The sequence below is a fragment of the Dendroctonus ponderosae genome, unplaced genomic scaffold (genome assembly GCF_020466585.1).
Source record: "Dendroctonus ponderosae isolate FM_Combo_2020 unplaced genomic scaffold, Dpon_F_20191213v2 Dpon_F_20191213_348, whole genome shotgun sequence".
Taxonomy (NCBI): Eukaryota; Metazoa; Arthropoda; class Insecta; order Coleoptera; family Curculionidae; genus Dendroctonus; species Dendroctonus ponderosae.
The window spans coordinates 1,298-21,619 of NW_026018557.1; the positions used below are offsets into that span (position 1 = coordinate 1,298).

Below are 20,322 nucleotides of genomic sequence, written 5' to 3' on the forward strand. Positions count from 1 at the left end.
TTTTCCTTTTTAATTATCATTTAAGGTTCGCAATCTATCTCTTTAACTTACACGGATTATGAATGCGTTTAGATATGACCGATCATTTAAATTAGCAGAACAATGTATATGTGGCCAATTCACATAAAATGATACTAACGATAGTGATAGTATATTTCACGTTTAGATTTTAAAATATCTGCTTCAGGAGGAATGAATAGGTAACTTTAAAGACGGTAAAATAAAAATGTATTTCTGCATATAAAAATGTATTTAGAAATAGTGCCACAATGACAAACAACCAAACAGTAGGGAAATTATTTTTAGGTTCTAAACACTCAACAGATACGTCTTTTAATTCACTTGGGAAAACCTATGTTTCATCCAGAAACATGAAATGACTAGTATTTGTATGAATTTCTACAATTCCTCATGCCATAAATGCCGTGTGACAAAACCGGACAAATCCTCTATATCACGATTTCCGTTATACTCTCCTATTTGTTGTCCGTCCTTATACAGGAACAGAGTTGGAAATCCTTCGATCTGAAACCAAAAACATACCTAATATTGCCATAACTGACCAACGTTAGTGCAAGATAATCATATTATTTTCAACCGACTTTAAAACCAACCATCGAAAAGCAATTTAAGAGTTGAATCAGCCAGATTTTGTTCCTTAGCCCACACACTTACCTTTTGCTCGTTGCAAAATTGCCTATTGACTGAGGTAGTACAATCGATTTTACCAATTTTGACTGCTTTTTCACTTTGGAACTTCTTCCCCAACTGTTCCCAAGTCGGCGCCAATCTCTTACAATGACCACAAGAAGGAGAATAAAACTCCACAAACGTTAATCCAATGCCGATTTCTGGAACAAATTACATTTTATCAGTTACACTGTAAAAGTTAAAAAAACGCCAAATTATTCACCATCGCTGAAATTTTTCGCTGTTAACTCTGTTACAAATTTGTCTTCGGTGACTTTTGTTGGCTCCGGTTCGGATTTCTCAGGAACTTGACCACCGATCATTCGATTTACATAGTTTTTAAGATCTACCAGTGATCTGTCTCCAGTATATTTTCCATTCTAAAAACCCACAATATTTTTACATGGATTTATAATCTTCACAATTATACTTTGTCGCCTATTTTAAGAGAATAGAATCTTGAAAATCATAACAGAACTGTAAATAAAGTTTTCGTCCCGAATTCTGCTGCCAATCTTTTTCCGCGTTTAACATCAAATGTACAGTTGTTAAGACGAAAAATGCATCAACAGAAAAATGGTATAAAATAATTGCAAACTTCTCTAAGAACAACTTGTTTTTTCGCGATTTTCCATTGAATACGTATCTTATGTCATTTGAATCACGACTATCTTAATATCTTATCTTTTATATAAAAACATTGGTGTTACCTTTTGTCCATCCTCGAACCACAACAGCGTCGGATAACCTTTTACATCGTGTGTAGAACAAATGTCTCTGAATTCTGTACAGTCAACCTTGGCAATAGTAATTTTTTCATTAAGTTCCATTGCTTTTGCCAATTCTAACCAGGTAGGAGCCAATTTCTACAAGTACATGTTGCTATCAAATCCAGATCTCAGATCAATAAAATTTAATAAAAAAATATATATAAAAAAATGAAGAAGGCTTCAGATAAATGCGAAAACATTGCTGTGTGCAGTAGTAATTGTTTAACGAGAAATTGTCGATTGAATAAATTCGTGTGAGTAATTTCGTTAAATCACATAAAATTTAACATTTACCGGTTACTTGCTTACCACAATGCTTATTGACTTACTTGACAATGTCCGCACCACGGAGCATAAAACTTAATAAATGTGTTTCCATCCTCAATAACGGCGTCAAAATTGTCCTTATTCAACTCGATGAGCGGAGATTCTTGACTGGAAACAACCCCAGCGGATAGTTCATCTTCCTAAAATATTGAATATTAAAATGTTCCTCTTTAGTTATTATCGGCAAAATCGTCCAAATAACGTTCTGTCCAGAGATAAACTGCCAATGTCCGAAATATCTCTTTCAGACCGCTATATAGACCGAAACGCGTTCTGGGCTTTTACGAGTGTCAGAAAGCGAATTTGTTAAATGATTCGCTTACTGTTTTTCCCAAATCATTCTGAACCCAATCTGGTTTTCGTCTCATTGCGAGAGCGCGTGGAGCACGCAAAGAATAAATTTTAGTGATAATAAATTACAAAAAAATATTTTGATTGTTTATGTATACATATTAGAATTTTTAAAACAATGGGGACAAAGACGTAACAACTTTTCTACTATATATGGATATTCAAAATTGGCGTCATTCCTAATAATAGGCACATATTTTAAGGGCTGAAGACGCGTTGACATTTTTTATGAAAACCATACAACATTTGTAAAAATACCTAATTCGCGTTCATAAAGGGTTAACATTTTACAATATTTACAAGATCACAAATTATATCCGCATATTTTTATAAGTAACATACAATCGGCAAGGCAGAAATTAAACGAGAAAATTGCAAAGTAAAAAACAGTTAAACAAATTGGGGCCGTATTCCTGCTGAAATTTGCTATCGCGGATAGAGTTCTGGCTGACTTACGAAAAGAAGGAATATATTAGTTTACTTCACTCACATACAAACCTACTTAATGTGGACTCTAAAAATCATTCAACTATTTTTTAAATTATAGTCACTATTTTTTAAATTTTAATATCTTAGATAAATATACTTCGCGTACTAAGCATTCGTAATAATTAAACTTCTACTTATATTTGACCATTAATTTATGTTTATGAGAATTCGTCCATAGGTACTTCGTCTACGAGCTTGGTCCAAATTTCGGTAATTGTAATTTCAACTAACGATTTTTAAAGACTTATTCGTCTTCGACTACATTGATGTACTTATGCCCTATAAGCTTTAAAATTCTATTGCAACATAATTTTCAAACGCTAATCATGCTTTGCTACTTAATTTTTAAGTAATATTAGCACAACAATGTTATCAGCCCGTTTCTGACCAATTATGAATATATCTATGTAACAAAAGATGTAAAGATGTCACGTAGTTATCAGTCAACACACTTTTAAAGATAAGTATCTCTCTCACTATGTACTTTTTTAAGTGCAAAAAGTCCTTATTGGTAAAACAATGTATTAATTTTTTGTACTACCTGTCTGAGCTGTTCATTAATAAAGTCAGTTAGGGTGGGCAAATCTCTGGTACCCCTAAACCTGACACTGTCACTTGTCCCTACTTTGAAGAACTTTAAAGTGGGGTACCCAGTAATATCTTGGTCGGAACAAACTTGGGCATCAGTTGTGCAATCGACTTTGGCAATTGTTATATTGCTGCTATCCTCATTCAACATTTCGGCCAGTTGTTCCCATATTGGGGCCAATCTCAGACAATGACCGCACCTTGACATAGAAACAAAGCAAAACTTTAATTTTCAACACTGGCTGTATGGCGAAACTTACCAGGGGGCGTAGAACATCACAAAATGATGTTTTTTTGCTATCTCGTCCACGAAATTGTTTTCGTCGTATTGGCGAGTATAAATTCCCTCTTCATGGCAGAAAACTTGTAAAACCACCGAAGAATAAATAAGTAAATTAACAAGAAATCTCGACATTTCACAAAATGGTTTCCTTTTAACGAGAAAGATTCTAATAAAGTATTTGGATTTTCAGTAAGAAACTCAGTTTGAAAACAATCCAAATGACAAGTCGGTATTTTCTTAGGTTAGGAGGATGGCATCAATTGTTTCCGATTTGCACCAATTATCTTCGAGAGTTTGGGCGGCAAATTTTAAATAATAGTCAAGGGTTTATAATTTAACTGTTTTTTATGTTGTATGTAATTTGTTTATTCAACTTATGTTGATGTACAATATCGTATTTGAGCGTGTTAATAAAAATTCAATTGAAATATTTTTTTCATTTTTAGATGTGTTTACGCTTCTCCCTTATTTTGATATTGTTTTTAATTATTTCGATTATTTGGTTTCGAATCTTCAATTTTTCAAGTTAACATGGTAATGTACTTTTATGACAGAAAAAATTTAATTTAATTTAATTTAATGTATTGAAGAGTTAAGCTTTTGTGGCTATTGCTTTTAAGCCCTTTTGTAGACTTTTTTTTACATTTTGCCAGCACGATGAGTAACTTGCATTCTCAGAAGTGATTCACTTGAAAGCTTAAGTCCAGTGTCAGCTTTGAAGAGGAGAACTAAATTTTAACTGCCGCCTAAAAGCGAGAAAAATCACTATCATCATTAATGGATTCATTTTTCAAAATCTCATTAAACATGTGATTTTTCTTCAGTTTGTAATTCTGATTTAGATCATTTTTAATGCAACCCATGCAAGTTTTAGCTTGAACATGAGCTCAAGATCGTGAAAATGAGATCGTAAATAAAAGTTATGGACTTAGTTAAAAACAGTTTCGGGCTATTTGGCTTTTCTTTAAACTTTTGTTGTTAAGATGCTAAAAACTTTTTGTGTCTAACTTTCCGAAATTTGCATTTTGTATTTGCCACGCTGTACAAAGTTTGCCTGCTATGCTTAATTTTTGTCAATACATTGACTAACAAAAAACAACAATAACGCTTCAAACGAAAACCAATAAAATTTATCCAGCTCCAAAGTTAGGGAAAATTTGGCTGCGTAACGGTGATTTCGTTGAACAGTTTTCGACTCTCTAGGTTTGATTTTTAATGTATGATATTTATTAAAAATCGTGCATAAATACTAACATTTTTTAGTAAATCACAGAAAGTTGGTACAAATATAATGTATATTACAAGTGCATTTAAACTCTAATAACAGATAGTATCTACAAATTTAACATCAGTTAACAACTATTATTTCCTATGGATCTCGCTACACGTATCCGATATGGCAATCTAAAAGATTCTCCGGCAAGCTGGATCGTCCCAGCATTTCTGGACATGTGAATGAATTTTTCTTCTCTTTACTAAATAGTAGGCTATTAAAACTGGATCATCTGACCCGTCCAGAAGGAGATCGAAGATGGGATCTGATGTATCCAGTTCTATAGTCTATAATATCCCGGCGTTGCATACCTTGGCTACCATGACGATTGCGTCTACTCCATCTAAAAAAATTCAAAGAAAATGTGTATTTAAGTGAATTAGTAAAAGCATTTTGAAAATGTGGTCTGAATTTTTCAGATTTTTTGTTCAATATTAATACTTACGAGAAGGATAAAAACTAGATAAAGTTTGTCAGGCTGCCGATTTTTTAAAATTTATTCTTGAAGTAAATGCGTGAGGCTTTGGAACAAATGAGATTTGCATGGCCTTTAAACGCTTTAAACAATTTTGAAAGTTCAACAGCCTAACTAGTAAAAAGCCATTATTTTCGTTCTAATTATTCTAGACCTTTCACCATCAAAAAGTGCACATTCTTAATTAAAAAATATTTTTTATGGCATGCATTTACTGTTCCATGCTATGTGCTATGAAGAATCCACTGTGCAAACAACGTTTCGCAAGTAAAAACGGGAAACACTTCTACCTACATACAAACGAAATTGTATCTGCTTTAAATAAGTTTCTTCTGTTGTAATTTTAATAAAGTTTCTTCGTGCGGAAGAAATGATTATTTACCTTATTAATAGCAGTTAATTTTGCGTACCTTCACATTAGTGCGAACGACAACTAAGGACTTAACAACAGAGAAAGCGATCTAATCAAACAACATAAACACTCACAGATAAAGTGTACACTAGTGCCTGAGAATGACAGACTTTGCGACTCCACCTGGTCTCTCTTCAGTCGGCAAGTTGGTGGCTGGTAGAGCCGCTCGCTTGGAGAAAGATGGTCTTCGGCGAGTGACAGAATAACACGCATAGAGCCACAGTCACAAGAGATAAAGAAGGGACAGAGACAGAATAAATGTTAGAAGGTGATTGGTGCATGATCGAAAAGAAGGACAATGAGAATGATCAGATGGTTATGGATTGTCTGATTCTAAAAAGTGTTGCGTGTTGGCTCAGTGTGGATGATGCGTGATTAAGCCAGTTGCTTGAGCCGTATAGGAAAGTGTGCGCTATGGTATCTACATGTGCAAAGCCTTTTTTTGTAGCAGCAGTAAAAATATTTTTTTGTTATACAAAAAGTCTTCCTACCGTGAATTTCACAAAGTTTCTCATAGCTTTAATCTTTCTGTTTAAGATGTTAATTTTCCTATGGAATAGAGTCGTACGGTGTAAATCGGTTTTGTTGGTATAATCTCATTTCACACATGTTTTGTTTGCCTTAATACAAATCTGGGTAAAATATACTGGTAAAACATGTTTTTAATTTGTGGTGAGTTGAATGTTCCGTGAAAGTTGCTCTTGTGGATCTGTGATTCATGGTTTATTACTTATTGTTTCAACTGCTGTTTTATTTTTGTATTATATGGATTCAAATGAAATTTGAAATTTACATTTGTAATTTAGAGAGTTATTTACTATAGATTAACGAATCTTCAAAAATTTGTTGTTCAGTTTTTCTGCTTTTTTTCTCCACTTATGTGGCTGTAATTTACCACTTGGACGATTCAAGTAAAGTTCGGTACCTATAAAAGTACTTTGATGATCTGGCATCAGCTTTTTTAAAGTAAGTGTAAAAACATCCTATTTTTAGAGTTATTCTTTATGTGCAACCATTGCTGTTTATTGAACTTGAAAATATTTTCCTCCTCATGGCTTTTTAAAAAATTTAATTAACAAAAAATCACATTTTGGCAGTAATTGAATTGAAAATTAAGAACCGTACATTAATTTAAAAATGCAGCTCGAATTATTAAAGCTTAAATTGAGTGAAGCAATAAAATATAAGTACACAACAAAGCAAACATAGTGAAATAAGCTGCAGTTTTCAACTATTTTCAATTGGCACAGAAAGTGAATTATTAAGTACCTTTTTAAATAAAAGTAAAAAGCGTAAACAACAATTGAAAAAAAAATAAGCTATTTCGCATGAACAGTATAATTAAATAATTAGACTCAATGACTAAATGAGTCTGATAAAAGTGAAACTAAATTTATTTAGTTCTGTTTCACGTATTATGTAGTGCATGTTTTCACTTTAAAATTATAAGACTTTATTCAGTGTTTTGCAGCATAGATTTTACAAATTTTAAAAACAACGAACATAAATGAAAAACTCATGCAAAACTTATATATAAATGTAAGTCATCAGGAAATTTATTTGCGTAAAATGGTGTTCAAATTAATTTGATGTGTATTGTTCTAAAATTGCGTATAATGAGGGGTATTAGTGCGAAAAATCCCAATGTAATTGATGTAAAGCCTACTGAATCTCGCTCAAAATTACGGTAACTTTTTTGGCAACAAAATCAAATAATTTATTAACGAAAAAATTCTGACGCAAAGACTAAACTTGAAGCTTTTCCAAATATTCAAATTTATATCGCTGGAATCAATCTTACTTTCAAAAGTATTTAAGTTGTTCTTTCAAGTATTCGGAAAGCATATCAAAAACAATATGAAATTTAGATTAAACGCATACAAAGTTTCATAGAATAACAAAAAATGTTCACATCTTTATAAAATGTTAGAACATCCGATTTCTCAAAAATCGAAAAAGATAAACCCGTTTAGACTTTAAATATTTTCACTTATGTTAAAATGGAAATACAAGAAATATAAATGGATGAGTGAAAAATATCATCAGACGTTAACATTTGTTAACTTATGTATACTTATAATGCATCTATATGCAGATATATTGTTCATTTTAACCTCTAATAATAGCACAGAATTTATATTTAAAAACCCAATACTTGAACATCCCTGTATATTATCTGAGTCTTCAAAACCGAAACAAAAAATCTATTAACTTTTGTTTAAATCGAATCATTGAGGATAAATTGTGTGATTATTCCTCACACTTTTACAATAAATGGTGGTGAAAAAAAGGTGAAAAGTAAAACAAAACAGTTAAAACAAACTGAATTTTATTTGGACGTCATCAATTTAACAATAAAAAGTAGACAAATACAAAATAAAGTGTTAGTAAAATTATTGTCGGGAAGCCGTTCGTGCAAAATTGTATTTTAGGTCAGTTTTAAAATCACGGGATTAAAATTTTGCTATATGTGAATGACACAAACCGTTTTTGAAATACTGCTTTTTTCAATATTTTCTTTAACTTAATTTTTTGTAATTGGTATTAAAAATGAATACAAATGGCTTAACTAATATTAACAGACAAAAATAAATGATCTCAAACTGATTTGAGTCATTCAATGCTTCTAACATTAACAAATGTAAGTAAGTATACAAACATTAATCAAAAACAGTCTAACTACAAACGTTTCTATCTTATTTTGTACAACATCAGCAGAACGACACAGCCAACTACACATACATACATAAGATCACTTTTTTTGCCCCTGTTTGGAGCGGGCATACTAAAAATCGAAAAAGAGTACTTTAGCATATAACTCCGACTAGCTAATAAAGATGTCAGTCTAGCTAAGAATCTACATGAACCTAGTTTCAATATGTGCGTGTGTTAAAAATTGTGTAGAAGTATACTGGCTGTTTTTTATTGCGGCTTAAAATTGTTAGTATATACAGCGTGCCTCACGGTCAGCGTCTATTAGAATATTCCGGGAAGTAATGCGATTTGAAACCCGCAAATTTGGAAAATGAGATTTTTGGAGACACTCTTTTCAGATGAAATAACAGCGACATTATGCGACTTCTAATAAATAAGGTAATATTAATAAAGGTAAACGATACATCATCAAACTAGATCACTTGCATTGTGTGCGAAGCATCACAGGACCATCGATTATTTAACAATTTATATGTTTTTTTTTTATAGAGAATAGTTTTTTGAAATATTTAACTAAATTCGAAAGGAACTCTCGCAGAAAAAAACAGTCGCATGATTCTGATAACGATTCAGATTAGATTCATGAGTCTTTAAGCTACCAAATACATCTCTTGCGCCAATTCCTATTCAAAAGTTAACAGATTTAAGAAAACGAAATAAAATGAAAATAACTCACATGATATGTGGATGAATGAGTTGACATATATTGTGGAACAGTGTGTGGAGTGTGTGTGAAGATTCTAATGGGTGTGAATAAAATCTATAATGACACAAACTAAATGAGATTTAAAATAGATAACAACACACACAATAATGTTGCATGCCGAAAGATATTATTTGGTACTTACCTCGCACTGTGCGTTAACATGATGATATTTCTGAAACAAGATAGTTGTATAGCTTACAGCTTACCCAAATTTACTACCAAAATTACAAACTAGCATTTACTACGAGGGTCGTTTGATAAGTCAGTGACTTTTTAAATTTCCTGTTCAGTAACTTTAAATTCATCATTCATTCAACAAGCTGATGGTCACGGTTTTTGGGATCGGCGTTATTCACATCGATTACTTTGAAAAGAGTAAAACGGCGCATACTATTCAGAGCTTTTGAACAGATTCGATGTTGACTTGAAGTTAAAAAGGCCGTATTTCGCGAAAAAAGTTCTGTTTTTTAGCAGCATATTCTCCAGATTTAGCCCCTTGCGACTATTTCCTGTTTGCAATCCTGAAGAAATGGCTGGGCGTAAAAAAAATTGGGTCCAATGAAGAGGTCATAATTGAAACAAACACCTATTTTGAGGAAATCGAGAAAATATATAATATTAATTGAACGGAATAAAAAAAATTGGAAAGACGTCCAAAGTCTAAGTATATCGAGCTAAAAACAGATTATGTTGAAAGATTTAACGTTTTTTGTGCGAAAAAAAACATATCTTATTCAAAAAGTCGATCCTCGCATGTTAAAGTTCTCGCAAATCAATTTTTCATTTAGACGCTTCAAAGTGTTATTAAAAGTGCTCTATTCATAGCCAATAGAATTAAATAAGAGCTGTTTGAAAAAAGATATTAAGCAAGCATATTAATTTGTGCAGTGCAGTTGATGGATATTGTGCATCATGAAGCTAATTGTGACTCATAGTAAGCGCTCAACGTTTCAGTCGCTGTAAGAAGCAGAAGTTGTGAATAATCATTAGGCGAATTTTACGTAAAAAAAATAGATAAATTCTGGCTTACAAAACTGACCTTTCCGTTGAAGATACGAGTTGAAATTCTGCAAAGATACATGTTTATATTGTATCTTTTGGTAACAAAAAACCTATTGCGCAACAGTTTTAGAATCACGACTTCTATAGAATTCAAATGCACGCGAAAACTATGGAATTTAAAAGCCCATTCAATATGTGAAAAGTAAATGTATTTTCTTGTAAAAGATTGAATGTTAACTAAGTAATATCAATGGATTAAATGAACTTACTGATGTAAATTTCAAATACGAATGTGAACTTTATTGAGTTTAGTGCTTCATGAACTTTGATCGAATCTTCATACTATTTACAAGAAAAATGCATTTTTGTGGAATCCTACCTGAGTAGTCGAGTAATGTAATCCGGCCAGTTATCGGGAAACATTACCAGGAAAAAACCCACTGCTATTAAAATCATCCCTGCCAATTTCATCCCTTCGAATTGAGCTCCGTATAAGACAACATCCAGTGCTGAAAATGCAGTTAATTTATAAAAAAAACGCAATTCTACATTTCATATTTCCTCACCCGCAGAAACGGGCACAGCAGTGATGAGTCCCAATGTTATAAAAAGGTCATAAGTTAGGGCAACACTGAAGTTCCCTAATAAATTGGCAACTGAAAACACAACATTTATGAAAAAACTTGTCCAATATAATGTAAAAAAATAAAAATAGCGATTGCTTTTGTCAGTTTTCTGTAATGTATAATATATAGTCATATTTTCCAACTTTAATCATTCTTTAATGTAAAATATAGATATTTACTGTAAAAATAATAAATAATGAATGATGAACTCTCACCTAGAGATAGGCAGCTTGCACTTAGCAGCGCCGGCCATGGAAGTCTATCCCAATGGAGAGTTTCCAGTCCAGTCAAAAATAGACCCAAACTGACCGGCCATAAAAGAGCCGCATTGAGCATTCCAATTAAGGAGAAGAAAAGAGCAACTTGACCGTAAGTTGCATCTCCAATCACCTCCAAAAACGAAATCAAGTTTAACTTTAACATTTTTAAACATCGTCGATGAAACGTCGAAAATTATAAATCTAATTAATGAAGGATGCTTTAAGCTAACAGAAAGCAAGAAAGAATAACACAGGAAATAATGGATGTTATGAATGAAACATGCAAAAACCTATAAAAAAATATAAAGCAAGAAAGAATAACATAAGGAATTCTCGATCTTATGAATGAAAAGTGTTAACACAAAACCAAACCTAAAAGAATAGAAATAGGGGTTGATAAAATAAATAAGAAAATGGACAGAGAACATTTATGAACTCACTCTAAGAGCAGAAAGAAAATAGATTTATCATAATAGTAGTCCCAACTAAAACTAGTTGTATTTACCTTTTTAAAAAGTACTTTATAGACAGCTGAACCAGCTGCAGCTGAGGTAGCTAAAACTACACCAGCTAATGTTGGACTTCCTGTAATTCCATCCATATAAGCTAGTAAAGCGACACCAGTATCGCATATTATCACAGCCATTATCTGTTAAAAAACAATATAAAACTATTTCAATCATCGCTAAGATTTTAAGGATGAGTTGGAGCTGAGCCAAGGGAAAAAAATTCAAAACATTTTCTTTTAAGCTTGATCTTGTGGGATTTGCATTATTCGTCCTAAAACTTCGAATGTTTTTGTCAGGAAAACAATTATCTTTATTTTATTATACATTAAACATCATTTATCCGAAAAAATTAGTAATTGGCATTAGTTAAAAATGCCTTTTATTAAACCAAGTTATTTTAAAACATAAAGCGCAAATACAAATAATAATTGTTACTAACGCCAACTAGGTGATAGTGCACAAATAATCACTCACTTAATATTTCGAAAAATCAGCTTACAAAATACAAAATTGTTAAAGTACACTTAAATTTGTCGGAATGGCAATATTAAGTGTTCAATGTTTTCAAACGGGTTTCATCTAATAACAACATTTACATGTGCATTCAATGGCAAAGTCTGTAAAATAAATTCTCATAAACAAATGCTCAAATAATTCTATAAAAAGCGATTCCGATCTACAGTAAATTAATGCCAAATGTTAGCTTCCCACAGTAAACAAAGCGTTGGTCGATCATTATACCTTTTTTAATAACGAATTTGGTTATTTGGTACAATATCATCCTTTTTATAAAATGCATCAAATTCAAATATTAGTATCTTGTATAAACGACGAATATTTTTTTACAAAGAAATAAAATCTAACATAATTTACGAAGGTATGATATGCTGTTGTTTATTTACTCAGAATTATATTAAAATTTACTAGTGAATTTATTTAATTAGATTACATTGCATTGCATTTACGAAACTAATAAACTGATTCGGTTTCATCAAAGAAGAATATTTTTATTCCAATAAATAATTTTAGCATAATTTAAGAAGGTATGATATACTTTTGTTTATATATTCGGAATTAAATTAAAATTTATTAGATTTACTAGAGGTACGAAACTAATGAACTGATTCGGTTTCATCAACGAATAATATTTTTATTCCAATGAATAAATGTTTAGCATAATTTCAGAAAGTATGATACACTTTTGTTTATATATTCGGAATTAAATTAAAATGGATTAAGTTTACTAAAAGTAGTTAAATGATCTTGTTCTAAAAGTGCTACGTCTAAAAAAGAATGTAGTTTCCAAAACAGAAAAGAATAATACTATACCAAAAGGTCCAGTAAATAAAGATTTATTGTGGTGCATTTCTTTTACAGATTGTTACAGTTTTACAGCTAATATGGGTACATGTTTTGAATTTTGTTGAAAAAAGAAGCGATAAAAAAACGTCTAAAGCTCTTTACTAGATTACTATTCAGCGTCTATTATCCTGAAGAAATTATTAGAAATGTAGCTACTGAAATTTCGTAACGAATTATAAAATATTTAAATTACTCACTGAAAAAGTTTGTAACATTTAGGTCCAAATTCGAAAAAGATATTTACATTTATGTAATTTTTTACAGAAAGTAATAAAGCGATTTAAAAAAGCCTTGAAAGAAGTGTTTAGAATAGAAATCTCTCGGCCACTGACTTAGTACAAGAAAGTTGAACAGTAAACTATCAACTTTATTATTTTTTAGATCTCCTGTGACGGACAAAGGACAAGTTGGATATTCAGCACGGTTCAATTCTCTATCGGCTAATAATAAACGTTGCAAATTATTACTTTTTATCAATACTTATAGGTAGAAGATCTTTTTTAATAAGTAGTTGCTATCTACTACATAATATAAAATTGAACATAAAATGTAAAAAAGACGTGAATTTAGTTGGCAATTAATTACCGAATCAGAAATCGTGTAAGATAGTGAAAAGAAACCCAAAAACTGATCCTGGGGTTGCCAGAGGTTAGTAAACGTTGAGATTTACACTATCTATAAAGTGTAAATAAAATATGAAGCAAAATTAAGTGGTGCGTGGTTGAAATGTTTAAATTTTCCTATTAAACTTTAGAGTGATTACTCATTAATTCCAATTCCAGCGCATAAAACTGGAAAACTGAAAATGTTATTTATTATTTTCCCTAACCGACCACCCGTTGCAAAACTAAAACCCGTAGCCTTTTTGCTGATAATTTCAATGCTCAAATCATTTTAAAGTAAATCAAATCAAACAAATGTTTATAAAACAAACACGCGAATGAAATTAGTGTCATTACAATCCATTTGTGCTTTGTTATTGATCTTATTATGAATGTTGTGTGTGTTTTTTACTGATATTTGAATCGAAACGCTATTTCTGATTAGACTATGATATTCACTTTAGATCTAACATTTTGAGTTTAACTGAAACTGTTGTGGTCAGCCTTTTCGTTGTTTTCTTGTCTTTTCACAATACACTTACTTGATATTTTATAAACTGTTCTTATAAGTGAATTAGTTTTACTTTTGACATTTTGCTGAATTTCCTGGAAATGACGAAATCTGATATTTTGAAACAGAATATTCGGTACAAGAACATTAGTTGTATCTGCAACTTAGTTTCAGATATTTCAGTTACCTTCATTTAAATAATTGATATAAATTGTTAATGTGATGGTGAATATAGAACAACTAATTGTGACTGACTGTTGTGACTAAAAATGTATGATTTTATTTTGCATTTTTGGTTCAACTTTGTAAATTTACGATCAATTTTCCCTTTTCCATTAGCTCTCTAACTGGTTGAAGAAAATTATAGGGTCAAGTCCCATATGCACAAACATTATAATTAATATAGAAAATAAAAAAATTATTACATAAAAAAAATTGTTTATATCGCGTTTCAAGTGTACATCTAAACATTTCTCACACCGAAAATCGAAATCTGACTAACAAATAGATCTCTTCTTTGAGTCTTTGTGCAAAGTTGCTCAAACCGCCATTGCAAAATGTTTGCAAAACATCCGAAAGTGTTGCTTCATAATGGCTAAACTTTGTTAATCACTAATCTGAGTAGGTTTTAACATGAATGTTTTTGCCCGGTTTTTGAGATATTCTTGTCGCTATTTCTTTAACGGAGTTAACTAGGGCTAGTCGACAACATATTAGCTAATGATTGGATTTTATCGATAGATACTTACACGTATGCCGACAAATTGTTCGTGTAAAATCACCCAGCTTAGCAGGTAGACAATCGATACGTTAGTAGCAAAAAGAGCCATCACATCAGTGGCCAGAAGGATGTTTAAAGATAAAATATACATGTAATTTGTGCCCACCCAGAGTAGACAGAATAAGCTGCATCTGGTCATAAACCTGACTAAAATTTCAAATATACATATATTAAACATTAGCAGTTCAAAGGCAAAGTTGTATGCGTGTATTACCTGCAGTAAACCCTTTATCTCGGAAGTCTCGTATGCTTTCCGTGAGAATATCGGACATTGATTCACATCGTTTGGTGCTTAACCTACTCACAAAATATAAAGGAAAGAACAGCATTGTCCAATTCGTCACAAACCAAGTGGTGAAAAATGGGGCTTCAAATGAGACCGCCTGAAAATTATTTTAAGAATTAAGAGCTAAATATTACTTAAATGTTGAGAGCAATGTAGAAATACTAACGTATTTCGTTTGAAGCACAGTCATATTTAAATCGGTAGTATCATGAGGTACTAAAATTGGGTCATCATAGTCTTCGTCTTTGGATCTTCGCAAATACAAGTACTTTATACTGTGTGTTGCACCAACCCAAGACGCTGTCACGCAAACCGTTACCCATATTCCAAAGTATATCTGAAGCAATAGGAGGAGAAAAATATAAATCTGGAATTATATACATGAATGAATTTAACTAAATATAATAAAATACAGTGCTTTCGTTCCCTAGAATATGTATATTTATACTTTTTTTCAACTGTTGTAAACTATAGGATTTTGAACTATTTTGCTTGAAGCAAGTCAAATGAAATTCATGAAATTCGCATTTCGTGCGGGAAAAAGTTATATAAAAAAATGCATGGAAAAAACAATACTACTCAAATAATTTTTCCCCCGCCTAAAACTTGCCTTTACCTAGTACTTTACCTTTACCTCGTTCAGAGCCTTGCAAAATAATTTGAAAAACTATCGTTAAAAATTTCTAAACGGCAACACTTTGTAAATGATCATTTTAGGTTAAGCCTATACATGTGGAATATGTATGTGTACTTTTTATGTTTCGGCTGATTCATTAATATTTTAACATAAAATAGTCGTTTTCTAATTTTTAGTGTTTAATATTGAATATTTGTAATCAGGTTTTATTGAAATGACATATTTCTTAATTATGCGAAAACTTTTAAATATAGAATTTACTATTAACTACAAACTGTTATTACAAAACGTTAATTTTTTAGTGTTTTGTCAAATTTTTTGTTGCGACTTTTAACTGCTTTTTTAATATTGTTAATTAAACTAAAATTTAATGGAATTGTTCAAATATTTACAATGTTTCAGTTTTCAGTCGGAGGTACAAAAATAGGCAATTTCATTTTTATATTCAAATCTAATTGCAGTTTTATTCAATTAAAATGTATTATTTTATAGTATTTCTTTAACTCAATAGTTAAAATGGGTTTTTACAATTTTTCACTTTATCAATATGAAAAAAATTGTCAATACGCCACTTAGTCATATATACCTACATAAATTTTAAAGTTCGATCCATAAATTTCTAATAAAAATAGTAAGTAGCAGGCAGCAAAGTCCTTTTTACACTAGTATTTAACCAACGTAAATTAGATTTACGTGCCTTGGAAGTATGTGAATAAAATGGAACGTTAAATCACGCACAAAAAGTGGGGTTTCTTGTGAGTTAGCGGTATCGAAACGCAAATCGGTGCAATTGTATTCACGCTACCTGAACACGCTATACACAATTAATAAGAAAAACAGATTTATTTTTGAATGAGTTAATTTTAGATTTTCCTACTAACGGTTGCCTGCTTACGACCAATTCAACTGAACATGAAAAACTAAAGTAAAATAAGCCTAAAATAAAATGAATAAAAAAGGGTTTCTGGATTAAATGAAGAAAATAATTGTTATGTGGAAAACTTTATATAAATCGACATTCAAGTATATTTACCTTTCTAGCTGATTTCGAACAAATTGATGCGGAACAACTTTTCAATTTTCCAGCAATACCAGTCGATTGAATTGTTGCATTTCCAGTACAATTGCTGGTTCGCTGGGGAGTTGCAGGCGAAAGAGGTTCGACTGAGTCCTGCTGACTCCCAACAGAATCTGAGTGAGTAAATGAAGGACCTAATAAATACACACATAATATTTATAGTTTAGGCAAGAAATTATAGGGGCAACATTCACAATAAATCCATTGTGCTCACATCAAACAGTGCTTGAGTGCTGATCAATTGCAGGATAGATTGAAATGTTTTAGATACCAAAGAACTCATATTTGTAACTGTCTAAAATATAGATAATTTGTATTGGTAATAAATGTATCTAAAAATCTTGAGCTTTTCATATTCCTAACGTATGTAAATATGTTGGTTATCTGTTAAACCGGCAGGTCAAGTAATTTGTATATCAAAGGAGTGAATATAAAAGTATCAAAATGTCTGGCAAACCAATCCTCCTTTAGGTCAATATTGTTCCAAAACTATTTCAAATTACCCTAGATACTTTCCAAGAAGTTCACCTTGGTTTCGTGATTTGAATAAAGCAAAATATATTAACTAATTTTCACAAAAGGAGGAGCGGTATTAAGTACCAGACGTAGGGATACAACATATTATTATACACTTATATTTCTGTTTGTCTAATTTAAAGTGTCGAGAATATTTATGTTTTCAGTGCAGTGCTATCCATGAGTTTATTATTTTTTGCTAGAAGGAAGTTATTTAGTTTAGAGCAAATTATATTAACACCCCTTTATTTCTATGAATCATAATCTGCCCAAGATTGAATCATTCACTTATGAGTTATAGTGCGCATATAAACGAAACTAGTAATTAACTTGCAATTTCTTACCATTCTTACCATTTGCAACTCCCTCCTCCGTTACTAAAACGCTAGGGGTGCGATTGCGACTAGAACTTCTTGGATTGAATATTGTCGGAATATCGTCTCGGTTCATCCTTTTGTAGAATTATCCGTTTATTTAAGGTTTTCTTTTATGTTCATGGCCCATTATAAATAAAAGTGGACATCGCTGAAAAGCAATAAAATCTGCCATTAGTAAACATTGTTAGTTGATAAGTATTTATTTGATTCGAGTTTAAATAAATATATTTTATATAACTGAAAGAAAAAATGTTCCATATTACATAGCAGAGAAAAAAATTCGCTGGCTGAAGGAAAATATGCACATCTTTTTAAAATAAAGCGATAGAATAAAACACGTAAGTAAAAATTTCAAACGCAAAACCTTTAGTGAAGAGTTGTTTTTCGTTTGGGCGCTGACTCATCTTATGCCTTCAACTAAGCATTTTCTTCTATGGGGAGTGTTGAGTTCAAGCTGTTTTGTTTCAGTAACTAACTAAACGATCATTTAGAAAATACTAATTTTTTACGTTATTTAATTAAAAATGTGCGTGAATTCAGTCAGAAACAGATATCACAGAACAGGCCATGAAAAATATATGAACCCCCAATTCAAATCGAAAAGTATTTTTGTTCTCACCCTGATAAATTATATAGGTTGAATCCAAAAATAGGACAACAAACTGATAACTATTAATAGCGTGGACTTGTGGAAGTTCAAGGATGATTTTAAAAGGGTCAGTTTTAACGAATCATTCGTTCTAGACCTCGTTAAGAATGGAAATTGAGCTGCACAACTTATCAACGATGATCTCGCATATCAACAGACATATTTGGATATCAATTCCACAATGTATAATGTATGTTACTTTCCAATAATATTTAACTTGTTGTTGTTGCTTTACATAAAAAACACAAATTATTTTAACTTAATGGTATTTATAAACTAACAATGATTGTCTTGTATAAATAGACGTGCCAAAACTGGTCATTATTGTGCTATAGTTTTAGAATACCTAAGGGATATTTAGTGCCGACATTCGCAAAGCATGCAATCTTTATTTATTCAAAAGCTTGAAACCCGCAGAGTTTCGTATTATGGACAGATTAAATTATTAATAGATAAAGCGTTCATAAATATTTGCTCTCAAAGTGGACAATTGGAACATTTCCTGCTATATTTGTACCTAATTTAAATATTTTCTCAATGTTGCAAAGTCAGCAAAATAAGCCAGAGTTTCATCAGCAGAATCTAAACAGAACAAAAACATTGTCGGAAATATTTAATTAATTCGATTTAATTTAATAATTTCGATTAATAGGATTTATCGCTACTTTCATTATATTCAAGATATTTAAAAAATCGAAAGGCTGTATTAAAAAAAATTATCAATAAAAATATAGATAACTTCTCTCTAACTCTTTTGTGAATCCCTTTTTGCTGCATTCAATAAGTATCGCACTTGTCGCCTCTATTATTCGACTCTACTTATAGAAAGATCCATTCAAAATAACATAAACTTAAGGTCTTTAACAAACGAGTAAAGGAGAAATAATGAAAACATTCATGAGTGCAAACCTGAGTCTGAATCAACTGAACCTAATACTTCAAAAAATTATAATAATTGGTTAAACAAAATTAGAAGTAAGTATTAGGAAAACTCAATTATTCGCTGATTTATATAAAATATAAATTAAAACTGAAATAAAAACGCCATAACTGTTACAGAAAACAAGAAGAATCTAACAAGATAAAGAAGATAAAAACTTATAGATTTTGGAACTTAAAATAAAAATATAACAAACTACCAGTTATTCGCAGTTTTACATACGATAGATAAAACGCACATGAATCTCAACTCAACGTTAAAAGTTTAAACTGCGGTTAAAACCGTAATTTTTTGTACCCAATACGACAGTTTATAGATTTTCCAGTTGTAGTAAAATTTTGTGAATTATTATATTGTTCATATTTAATTTATTGTTTATAATTACATATCATATTCAATTTATTCAGAACATCACAGCCGAGAAAAAAACAGTTGTTTCACAAACTTTTGATATTAGAAAACCTAGACACTTTCTAGTTAATCGTGCTTTAAAAGGAATACCTACATATTTAATAAATTTTATATTTGTCATCTTTGTTATGATATGGTGCTTGGAAGTATACATGCAACTAGGAAGTAATTTAAAATTGTAAAATTACAGCTCTCAAACATTTTATAAAAATTCCGACGAAAATCGCATACTTTTCGCAATTTTCGATTTACCTATAGGTAAATAGAGCTTTTAGCGAAAAAGACATTTGAAAAAATTATGAAAATCAGGAAATAAAATGTTCAATACGCAAAGAAATTGAAATTATTTTTGCTCTACCTCAATTGATAATTTGTAAAAAAATGTCAGCATTGAAAAAAATCAAGACGACCCAGATAGCACAAAATATCACATACATATTTAGGAAATATTTATATGTTTGCTAAATATTTCAGATCAAAAGCAAATATTTCGTAAATATTATTTTTTAAATATTTGTTTCTAATATTTAATTAGCATGAAACAAATAAGTTATTAATAATTTTTTTATTACATAATACTTTCTGTACCTATATATAACAACCAAAAAGTTACTAATATATTATTTTTAATAAATGTGAACAAACTTTAGAACATATTATCTGAATTTTCATTGATCAATGAATAGCAAATATTTC

General features: G+C 30.8%; 2 protein-coding genes and 1 long non-coding RNA gene across 5 annotated transcripts; 1 reads left to right on the forward strand and 2 right to left on the reverse strand.

Annotated features, from left to right (window-relative positions):
- Positions 1-231: 231 nt before the first annotated feature.
- LOC125504059 (thioredoxin domain-containing protein 5 homolog) lies at positions 232-3,753 on the reverse strand. Its single transcript, XM_048665396.1, has 7 exons — positions 3,476-3,753; positions 3,169-3,415; positions 1,790-1,927; positions 1,401-1,556; positions 914-1,070; positions 676-851; positions 232-525 (listed from the first exon to the last, which is right to left on the reverse strand). The coding sequence occupies exons 1-7, from the start codon at positions 3,628-3,630 to the stop codon at positions 400-402; spliced, it is 1,155 nt and encodes a 384-aa protein (XP_048521353.1). The 5' UTR covers positions 3,631-3,753; the 3' UTR covers positions 232-399.
- A 1,021-nt stretch (positions 3,754-4,774) lies between these two features.
- On the reverse strand, positions 4,775-17,790 carry LOC125504060 (putative thiamine transporter SLC35F3). Of its 2 annotated transcripts, none has more exons than XM_048665398.1 (11): positions 17,603-17,790; positions 16,689-16,867; positions 15,185-15,355; positions 14,947-15,115; positions 14,701-14,879; positions 11,473-11,616; positions 10,923-11,097; positions 10,648-10,737; positions 10,461-10,590; positions 9,222-9,251; positions 4,775-5,114 (listed from the first exon to the last, which is right to left on the reverse strand). In XM_048665398.1, the coding sequence occupies exons 1-11, from the start codon at positions 17,697-17,699 to the stop codon at positions 5,000-5,002; spliced, it is 1,479 nt and encodes a 492-aa protein (XP_048521355.1). In that variant the 5' UTR covers positions 17,700-17,790; the 3' UTR covers positions 4,775-4,999. The 2 variants fall into 2 exon arrangements, with proteins under 2 accessions (XP_048521355.1, XP_048521354.1); XM_048665397.1 differs by having other exon boundaries at positions 17,594-17,790.
- On the forward strand, positions 8,452-17,073 carry LOC125504061. Of its 2 annotated transcripts, none has more exons than XR_007281267.1 (2): positions 8,452-8,751; positions 16,697-17,073. It is a non-coding gene; the product is annotated as an uncharacterized LOC125504061 (long non-coding RNA). The 2 variants fall into 2 exon arrangements; XR_007281268.1 differs by having other exon boundaries at positions 16,742-17,073.
- Positions 17,791-20,322: the final 2,532 nt, after the last annotated feature.